An 11,093-nucleotide genomic window follows, 5' to 3' on the forward strand; every position below is an offset into this window, starting at 1 on the left:
TACATTCTGGGAACATTATAATAAAACTGTTTGTTTCTGTGCGTTCCTCCACAGACTGCTGCACGTTTAGCTCCTCTTCCTGCTGAGGAGTACCTCACGACTCTTTGCGACATTTCCGGTCGTTGCTTTTGCCGTTTCGCTTTACGACACTTGTGACAAACCAGAAGTGACCACCGTTGTCGGCGGAGTTGTCTGCGAAGACAGGTATTTCTCTTTTGAAGTGAAGGGAAAACAACAAAGCGAATAAACTGGAACTTGACGGCTGTCCCACAGAACTGCGGAGGAATATTTCTGTAACCACGATGCGAAAAACGGCGGCGCATTTTCGACAGCTTTCGCTCACAGCACTAGCTACGTAGCTAAGCTCACCGAGCCAGCGAATCCAGTTTGTCAGTTTTCATCCTGGGGAGAGTTCCAGATAAATTCGATGTGACACTTAAACATTTCCAGCCCAAGCACATTGGGTGCCGTCCTAAGAAGCAGACTCAGAGCCGGGCTTCCGCCGTTTGACCGAACAATGTGGCTGCAGCAGAGACTGAAGGGGCTGCCGGGCTTGTTGTCGAGCAGCTGGGCGAGAAGACTGCTCATAGGAGTGCTGCTCTTCCTCATCTTCTACTGGTACCTGGGAGCAGAACGCAGATGGAGGTTCTTCAGGGGCTCGGCGGTCCCCGACGGGGCGGCCGGACAGTGTCTACTGGCCGAAATCCACAGGTGGAAATCTCTGGTGGAGAGAGGAGAGGGGATTTACAGGACGCCTCAGGAGCAGCTGGACTCGCCTTTCGTATCAGGAAACGGACACATTCTGATCGATGTCGACTCCAACAAGCTGTGGGTAGCGTCGTCTTCGCAGCCCGGCTCGGCTCCTGTGCACCAGACTGAATACTCGCCGAGGGTCGGCGTCCAGCTCGAGGGGAGGCGGGCCGAGGCTCAGGCCAGCATGCTGTGGTTCCGGAAGGGAGCCGTGCTGTCGGTCCGCTGCGCCTCGCCGGCGTCTCTGCAGTCCGCCCGGGACTGTGTCACCATCAGAGAGGAGTTCATCGCGCACAGAAGCAGACCCAACGTTTACCTGCAGCGAATCCACATCAGTAACCCGTCAGACAGGGCCGCAGCCTTGGACGTGTCCTCTGGAAGTCCCTCCTTTGGTAGCAAGTTCTCCACCAGTGTGGAGAAACTGGAGGACAGGGACATACTGCTGTCCTCTGGCAGGGTGCCGGTGGAGAACAACCGGATGGTACTGGTGGTGGTGGTCACCAAAAAACTGAACAGCAGGATTCAGGTGCCTCCTAAGTCAGAGTACACGGACAACATCCTGTCAGTTGTGTGGACTTCAGAGCCCATCGAGTCCTTGAAGCTCGAGGAAACCTTCAGCAGCCTCAGAGATGGAGCCAAAAAGGAGCTGGGGGAGCTGCTGAGGGTCAGCGTGGATGATCTGGTTGTAGATCACCAGCAGGCCTGGATGGACCTCTTCATTTCAGGTGAGCTGAGGCCGGAGCAGTAGCTGGCACTATGCTAGTGTTAAAACAGGATTTATTCGATTCACTGCAAATCCAATACACGATAGGATTCAAGGGTTTTATTTGCCATTTGTGCACAAACACACAGTCTAGGCACACTGGAGTTGTTATGCAGGGTTCTCTTGGAGTCGAGTAACAACACCTAATAACATCCCACAAGAGTAATAAAAGACAAGATACAATAAATGAATCTGAATGCTGCAGCTGGGGTGTGGAAACTAAACAAGACACTAGTAAAGTACTATAGCAGTTCCAGAAACACATACATATAACTGAATTCAACAGCAATGCAGCTATGACGGTTATTATGACAGCAATTGGAGCGGACAGCAATTATTCAAGCTAGTTTTGAGTTAATTAAGAGATACCGTGAAATTAACGGAACGCAATGGCTGCTTGAAATGTGTCAAAGAACATTCATTTGGCTAAAACATATCAGCTCCCTCAGATGTACGGATTCAGTCACAAATTTGAAAGTCATAATAAGTATTAAAATTCTAGACTTGCTAAAAAAAAATGCATTTTACACCCTGGTGGGGAACCTCAAAGGAATATTCTAAACATCAGTGTAAAAAGACATTTAATATCCTGACTGATGAACTTGATTTTAACTTATTTTTTAAAGTTGTGCCCCTGTTTCTAGACCAAAACAAAAATTGCAGCCTGCTCAACAAGTGGTGTAAAAAAAAAAAGAAAAAGACAAAAAAACACAAGAACTGTCGGATTGATTTACGGATTCTAAAAGCAGCAACATAACTGTGGAGATGCAGCTGTCGGCTCTGAAGTGGTTTTATGGCTGCTCACATGCCCAGGAGGCAAGGTTTGTTTTCAATCATTGCAGGAAGACTGTAAAGATGTTGGTGTTTGGTTGGGTAATTGGACCAGCTTCTGTAACGAGCCGCAGCTCCTTGCTATCTGGAAATTTGCATGTCCTCAGACAGGAGCTAAACTTGGACAGACGTATGTGTTCTAGCACATGCAGAACTTTGTGGAGAAGCACTTAACTACTTATGTAGTTATGTGCTTCTCCACAAAGTGACAGACTCGCTAAATTATTGTCATCGCACATCTTCTTTTAACTAAAGAGATGAAAGTTGCCAAACATAAAATGCTGGCTCGCTAAAAGCCTCAGCCTGATAAGAATCTTGCTTAAATAAAATGACCAAAATAGTAGATCTGTCTTTAAAAAACCCAACCTGAAAACATAATTAAAGCTGCAAGCAGCGTTTGTCGGGTCCTCGATCCGCGTTGCAACCTCATGCCCGTCTGAGCATTCTTCAAAGTAAACCTGCTTTAAGGTGAAGGAGCCATTTTTCTGTCTCTGCTCAGCCTGTCAGTGAGTCACATGACGAGTCACATGACGAGTCACATGACCTGCTGCACTGAGCTGTGATGATGCCATCGTTCTGCATGGCCCTGGCTGAGAGAGCTGAGAGTTTTACTCACTTTCTCTCTCTCCCGTACAGCCACAATTTTCACCAAATATGTGTAAAAACAGCATATTTGTGTGGGAAATCTTGTTAGGAAGCCCTCAGTGTCATTTTGAAAGCTGTAGGACCTTTAGTTTTTTGTGTAGATGACCAAATGTCACAGCATGTCTGCACATGTCCCATAGACGGCCATGCAAAGTTTGAGCCCAGGCTATGGCAGCTCATCAAATTTAATGGCTCGCCATTCGAAAACCGGTTGAGAAACGCCAAATCCCTTCAGAGCTTTTGTACATCAAGGCCTTCTCAGAGACAGCGGTCTGGTAGGATTTAAAAAAAAAAAAAAAAAAAAACTGCTATATTTGGATGTATTGAACACTATTAGTAATATACAAGTGAAATATATAGTTAAGAACATTCAGATGGTCACCAGTGTGCCAAAATGAGTAAAAATGTCACCTCGCCTGAACTGTCTGGACTAAAAACTCTGTAATTTTGTTCTACTTCACTTTTTCAGAGTCAACCTTTGCAGGGAGAATGCTCACATATTGTGCTCTGATTTTGGAGAGGTTTAGAGCTGCAGCTGGATCATTCCAAAGAGATAATTATCCTGAAACTGCTTTTTTTTTTTTTTTTAGGCGAACCTGAAATTTTTAAATGTGTGTGTGTGCCATCTCCATTTACTTTTAACCAGTAACATATATACTGAAATTTACACATCCGAACAAAAGTGTTCCTTTTATTATGACACAAGAATTATTCAAATAGACCTTGTGGTTGCAGAGATAAACTGTTTTTATTATGGGGATGTCATTTTCGAGCAAAGGCCTGAAAAATAGCTCGGGGCTTAAAGGGTTAAATTGCGGGCATGAGGTGGCAACGCAGACCGAGGACCCGACCAACGCTGCTTGCAGCTTTAATTATACTAAAAGCCACGTCACGTACAGTAATTGATCATTTTGACTTGCATATGAACTTTTTTACTGCTCTGTGACCGAGACAACATTAATCATTTATGTATGATTGTTGTCAGTATTTAAAGGTGTTGTTTATATCAGGTTTCTGTCTTGTGCTTTCAGTGTTATTTGTGCAGCTGCCTTTTTGTGTGCATTTGGCTTAGTGATTGTGCCTTTAAAACATTTACCCGAGCAGTAATTCATCACGGCACAGTTAGGTTTTCGTCCCTCTCTAAACTTAGACATCAGTGGAACCCTTTTGCTGCTGTTGGATCGGTAGCATAATCTTTTCCTACTTTACCTTGTTGTTTAAATTGTGAACGAGTGACACCTTCTTCGCTCCCATCGTATCTGTCTCTACATTTTTAGTCCCGATTTTAAATATTCTAATCTAACCTTGTTGTAAATGTTAAACCGTAAGTACGCACACTCAAAGTTCTGGTTTTTGAGTGGAAGTTGAAAAAGGTACAAAAATGAAAAAAAAACAGTGAAAGTGTTTGTGATGGAGCAGAAATCAGAGTTAAAGTCATCACTGTAGAAAGTATTGGGAAAGCCAGTAAATGGACCTTGACCCAAGATGACACAATATCTAAGGTCAGGAAAATAGGCTTGGTCAGAGTAATCGATCCTTATATACAATACATATGTTTCATGCCAGTTTTTGTGAAGCTTTGCATCTGCTTCTGTGTTTATCCAGGGGTCGAGATGAGGAAGATCACAGATTCACACACACCGTCGAGCCGCACAGTGAACACCACCCTCTACTATACTCTGTCCTCCTCCACGGCGCCCCTCCTGGACCGAAGGCTCAACGGTGAGGAGCGCGCTCGTCTGGAATCCAGTCTCAATTACGCCGACCACTGCTTTAGTGGCCACGCCACCATGCATGCAGAGAACCTGTGGCCTGAGAGGGTGACCAGCACTGCTCAGATCCTGCAGCTGGTCACGTTGTGGACTTTGACTTTGCAGAAGAGAGGCTGCAAGGTACTGGTGGCGGCAGGGGCACACGGAGCCATGCAGGGCATGGTGCTCAGCTTTGGCGGCCTTCAGTTCACAGAGAATCACCTTCAGTTCCAGGCTGATCCAGATGTGCTGCACAACAGCTACGCCCTGAGAGGGATCCACTACAATCAAGACCTCATTAACCTGGCGGTCCTGCTGGATGTGGAGGGGAAGCCTTTTCTTCACGTGTCGGTGAAGCCACAGGAGAAGCCGGTCAAGCTGTACGCCTGCGAGGCAGGCTGCCTCAATGAGCCCGTGGAGCTGACGTCCGAGATCAAAGGTCACACCTTCCCCGTCATGGTGACCCAGCCCATCACACCACTGCTCTACATCTCCACAGACTTGCGTCACCTGCAGGACCTCCGTCACACCCTGCACCTCAAGGCCATCCTGGCCCATGAGGAGCACATGGCCAACAGATACCCAGGCCTGCCCTTCCTCTTCTGGTTCAGCGTGGCCTCTCTCATAACGCTGTTTCACCTTTTCCTCTTCAAGCTCATATACAACGAGTACTGTGGCCCTGGTGCTAAGCCCCTCTTCAGGAGCAAGGTATAAACAGCAGTAATAAGACACGCCTGCAAACTGCAAACTGATCTGATCTGCTGCGGTGTGTGTGTGTGGTGGCAGAGATGTTCTCTCTTTCTATCTATCAATCAACGCTCTGTCTGTGGGATGGGCTCTCGGTTTTGACTTTCACTTTCTCTGTCACTTTATTTTCTCACATGGTAACAGTTTAGAGTGGGTTGGCTAAAAGCCTTACACGCCTCTCTTTCCCCTCACAGAAGATGATTCTACCATTCTTGTTTTGTTTTGTGTTGAAGAAAGATTTTTATTTGTTTCCTCTAGAAGACTATAGGCAATAAAAAATGTAGAACTCAGCCAAAAGCACTAGTAGAACCGTAGCCTTCATTTAAGATCAGAGACCTTGAAGTATTGGGCGCATAGCATCACGTCAGTCCAGCTCCAGTTCAGCTACACTTCATGTGCATCGTGGAATGTAAAGCTTTGTTGATCTAAATGGAGGAAAACAAGCACAAAGGTTCTTTTCTATTAGATTAGGTTATTGCTTTACTCCTGTTTGCGTACGCAAACCTCAGTGCCACTTTGTACCAGTATTCACATTGGTCTGTCTTAACATTCTTTTAGGGGCAGTATTGCATTTATATTCTGTCATTTATACTTTCCTTTGGTGAGGAGGATTTATAAATGTGAGTTTTCTTTTACAAGGAAGGCATTTTTAATTCATTTCATGGCAGGGCGAAAGTCCGTTTTTAGCTACTTGTTCAACGCTGGTAATCCGTTACAGTCGACATCAGTTCTGCTTTTATTTTTTCTAAACTTATTGTTTTAGAAATTTTTCATTTTGAGCCTGCAATAAAACCATTTACAGCTGCCCTGTGGAGGTTTTTAAAAGGAGCAGGGAATGCATCCTCGCTTATGGTATCTAACAGCAATGCTCAAACATAGCATTGTGGCAGAGGATAAAGAAGACTGCAGGCTGATATGAGCCTGGCCATACATGTAACTGTCAGATTATTAAAATGGACTGTGTTATAAAGAACAGAGTGGATTCAACATGTGAGACTTTAAAGATCTACACAGTGGGTTTTATTGAGAAACACTGACTGTAAACTCGTTTACCTCCACAGGGCAGCTTCAACTATGACAAAAATAAGAGCAGCTTTGATGCTAACTGCGATCGATGACTTAACTAAAAAACACCTGTGAGTTAGTTTTTAGATCTAATTGGAATAGAATAGAATAAAACTTTATTGATCCCTTCGGTGTAAAACCTCAGGGAAACTGTTAGAGAATTGTTGAAACCACTGACTTCCTGAAGAAGTCCTAAACCTAAATCACAACACTGTCATAGAAAAGAGCGCAGGATTGCAGTGAAGTCAACATGGAAGGACATTTATTACAGCTTTAGTTTCAGATTTTTGTAGGTCTGGTCTCCTATCAGTACATCGTACACACAAAGGTCATTTATGGAAGCACAGCGATTTCATAAACAGCAGATAGTCAGGAAAGAGTTCTTCAGCCAAACGTATTCAGAATAAAAACAAAAGGGACGCAGTCACTGAGATTATTATGAGTCTGTTACGGTCTGTTTTCATGTCACGTGACCCATCCAGAGCTACAAAAACATGAAACTCAGGTTGGAATAAATCTTTTTTTTTCTTTCTTCTTCTAAGTGAAATAAGAGTCACAGATCAACCAAAGCAAAATGACAAAAAAACAAAAAAACAAACAAATGATGGAAGCCTCGTTTAGGTTTCAGTGTAGTGGGATGGTTCTAAAAGTTGCACAGCGTCTGTTGTCTTGTTTAACGGCTACTTGTTTACAGTTGTCCTTACAAAAAGAGCTGTTGATCCGCTGGAAGCTGCAGGCTGAAGGGTTCTCTGGCCAATCTCTCTTTCTCGCTACTCCTCTTTTTCTTTCCCTGCGTTCATGATGTTTTATATTGAATCACTCGATTAAATTAACAAGAAATCTGTGGGTCGGCTTTGGTTCTTTACTACTGACCTGTCACACACTGCTGCGTCTTCTCATCCTCGGCATGTCTGTGTTTCTTCTGTTTTTCTCCTGGGAGGCGGTGTGGATGGTCGGGTAGCGGCAGCTGGTTTGTCCTGCCATTTCTAATCTTCCCTTCTGACTTCACCAGGTCGCCAAACACGAGGATGGCTGCTGTGACATCTCGGATGCTGCTTAACACTGCACGCGTTCGTTACGCGCTAGTGGGTGACCTCTGTGTGTGGGTGGGGGGGAAGTATTAACATGGGTGTGCTGGTGCTAGATGTGAAATGAATGTTACGCCACGGCAAACTATTCATTGTGTTCTGCCTGACTGTGACCTGCTGCGACGCCCAGAGATCCGCTGGGGAGACGATGCAGACGGAACACGCCACTTTAAAAACCAAACGACGGGCGTTAAATGTTTGTCATTATTGATTCATGCGCTGGTGTTTTGGGTGGGTAATTGATCAGCCAGTTAAAGTGGCAAAATTCAAGCAATTTGATGAAACTAAACTGTACAAAGTAAAAAATTCATATCTTAGAAGTAAAATCTGACGCAGTTCCCACCTGTTGCAGACGTCTTTGTAATTAGGTGGAGCGAACAAACTAACTGGGTCTTCCACTGGGGCTCCTGGAGAACTTGATTTAGTTTTATGAACACAGTGGCGCTTCTCACAGTAACATGAGGACCGAATTTATGCAGACAAATCCACACATTTCTCTGGAGTCCCTTTGAGCGAGCGCTGGGCGACAGCGAGAAGGAAAAAAATAACCCGGCAGAACCGGCCTCGACCTTGTTTTCTCAGGACTGATTTCCACTTTAATCGGTGCAGACGGCTTTGGGTGTTGGTTGAGAAAGGCGCTTGTATATTGCCAGAATTGGCTCAGTTTAGCTTCTTTTTTTTCTACAAAATTATTTTGGCAAAGTTTAGTTTGCTAAATGAGACAACCACTTGGAGAAGTCTTTCCACACGAGGTGTTGTGAGCATGAAAGTCACAGAACTGGAGATGGGGTGCTCACGGTGAGACGGTATTTCCTCAAAAACGCTTGCATAGTTTAGTTTAGGAGCTCTGTGGACCGGTTCTGCGGCTGTAAAGTGGACACGACTGTTGGCTTTGGAGCGTCAGGAACATTCTTGTGTGTAGAACCTTCTAACTGAATAAAAGCCTCACTACTTTGATGCTCGTGAAGTTAGCAGACGAACCCTAGGCAGTGTTACCATGGTAACAACCCCATCTTCCCTCCCCAGTATGTTCTCAGCACACCATGCAGATGGGTAATAAACGAAGCCTTAGTCAGCATCGTTTCGATTCGATGAAGGTCACGGCTGTTTCTTCACCACCAGCTCCAGATGCGTCTCTCCAGCTTTTCCTGTGTTCTGTGTTTTTTTTTTCTTGTTAAAACTTTTGCTCTTTGCATCTTTTAACACACTTATCAGCCACATATCTACTGATAATTTTCTTCCTGCTGTTGCTTTACTCACCAGTAAATGTTCCGACTAAAAACAGTGTGTCGAAGCAGTTGCTCCATCAAACCAAAGTTTGTAAAAGAAAACTGTAGTTTGTTACGACTTTGGTTGTCACTGCTGTTGGTTTCCAGGATCACATCAGTAGCAACAGTAATTTATTTCAAAGTTCTACATCATAACTGATAGAATTAAGGACCAGACGGCTCAAAATGTAAGAAACAAGTCTTTCTTTTAGTGAACCCGCTCTGGTGAGGGGAAGCTACAGATGTACAAAAGCAAATTTGAAAGCAAATCAGCAAAAAAGTTTTAGCTTTTCTGGGTTTTCGTCCGTGTTGAGCAGCTCGTTGCACACGCACTAGTGTGTCGCCTCACTAAGCCTCACGTCTTCGTGCAGGGGCGACGTCTTGCAAATAAAAATCCACATTCTGTGTCTACAGAAGGAAAATTCTAAATAAAAGGAGAAACAATTGAGCTTGTTGGAAAAGCCAAAGGAGATTTTTTTGTTGTTGTTGCTGAGTTGTGATTTACTTTTCAGACAGAAGAAGATTAGTAATGAACTTACAAGGTGGCAGTGCGGTAATAATACAATCATGGTTCAAACATGGGAGGATACGACCCCATCCTGATCGGTGGTTCTGATCAGTCAATAGTTGCCTGTTGATTATCACCGACTGGGGTGTTTCAAAATATAAATGATATATTAAAACAGCTAAAATGGTAAATATGTTTAATTTCTACTAAACCTATCCCCTCTGCCCGCCGTGATTTTAATAGATGGTGAATGTGATAACTGTGAAACGCAGCTGGTCCACATGTATACATTCTCACTGAGGTGAAAACAGCTTGTTGAATATCAGTACGGCATAAATAATATTTGAAAAACTTTCTCTTGTTGATGAAGATTGTTGTGATGTCATTGATTGATGATTTCTTTCCTGATCAGCACATTAAGGAACAACTTTTCCACTGATTGTGACTTTTATTGAATCTTTTCTTTGTAATGTTTTGTTGTGTGCCTTAATGAAAAAAAAATGAAAAAAAGACAATAGAAGTTAATTTATTGAGCTTGTGGCTTTCGCCTTTATCAGATTGGAATGTATGCTTTGTGATTTTTTTGTAAAAATTAAAACAAAAGTACATTTTTTGTCATACACTTGGGAGAAAATTGACTGAGTTAATGTGTAATTGTGTTGATTCGTTCCATATTTTCCAGGTTTAGAACCCGAATGTGTTGAGAGTTCAGGAGTTGGTGGCGATCAACTCCAAAGTTAGGAGAGAATATTGGACGCAAACATGAAGAACAAATGCAAATCTTGTCCCATATCTACTCAGTGTGTCAGTAGGCATCTGTCAGCCAGGACAAAGTCAATCTATTTATTGGATTTCAGTGTTGTTGTTTGCTGCTGCCCCAAGTGGCCAAAAGATGCAGTTACATGCCACCACCTGGGTCAGTGGGTCAAACACATCATTTAAAAAGAAGAATCTGAAGTGATCATTAGATGGAAACGAAGACGAATCAATGACGACCTGAAGGCGGAAACTTTAGGAACAACAGGTGACTTTAGAGTTTGCGTCATTTAGCGGCAAATTCATTCAGCGTGAGCAGGAAAAGGAAGAGGATGTTGGACTGATGATCCCAGACAGTCCTGCATGGGAAGGCCAAAGGAAGCATAAAGACCGCAGTATACAGAAAACCCATAAACACGAGGAGGAGGAGGATGGCAAGAGGAAGGTAGAGAGACATCAGCCTGGGCTAAAAATAGGCACCACAGCGACTGTTGGTTTTATGCAGTGTAGAGTTTTGTAGTTGACAATGATCACAGTTTTGTGGCCTAAAAACATCCCTACAAAGAAAAAAGGCTCTGCGTGTTAAAATGGTCTTTTAGCAGCTTTTAGCTTTTCTAAGCTATTTTTTTGGCCTTTGTGCCTTTATTGGATAGTGTTAGTGAGCAAGAGACAGGAAAGTAGGGGAGGACATGTGGGAAAGGGTCATGAGCGGGATTCAAACCCATGACCTCCACATTGGGACTGTAGCCCTGCACATGGGACGCCAGCTCAACCAGGTGAGCTATAGCGACGCCCCACGGCTTTTAACCTTTGGATGACCCGTGTGGCGTATGACGTTTTCATGACAACATACGTGACAGCTGTGGAGCGACACTAAACCAGAAGTTTACATTTACTGAATGAAAAGGTTTCTTTAATTAG

At 43.9% G+C, this 11,093-nt stretch overlaps 1 protein-coding gene across 1 annotated transcript; it reads left to right on the plus strand.

Annotated features, from left to right (window-relative positions):
• Nucleotides 1-149: 149 nt before the first annotated feature.
• On the plus strand, nt 150-10,038 carry kiaa2013 (KIAA2013 ortholog). Its single transcript, XM_008295723.1, has 2 exons — nt 150-1,475; nt 4,595-10,038. Exons 1-2 carry the CDS (start codon nt 518-520, stop codon nt 5,452-5,454), a joined length of 1,818 nt encoding a protein of 605 aa, XP_008293945.1. The 5' UTR covers nt 150-517; the 3' UTR covers nt 5,455-10,038.
• Nucleotides 10,039-11,093: the final 1,055 nt, after the last annotated feature.

The sequence above is a fragment of the Stegastes partitus genome, unplaced genomic scaffold (assembly GCF_000690725.1).
Source record: "Stegastes partitus isolate 25-593 unplaced genomic scaffold, Stegastes_partitus-1.0.2 Scaffold1073, whole genome shotgun sequence".
Lineage (NCBI taxonomy): Eukaryota > Metazoa > Chordata > Actinopteri > Pomacentridae > Stegastes > Stegastes partitus.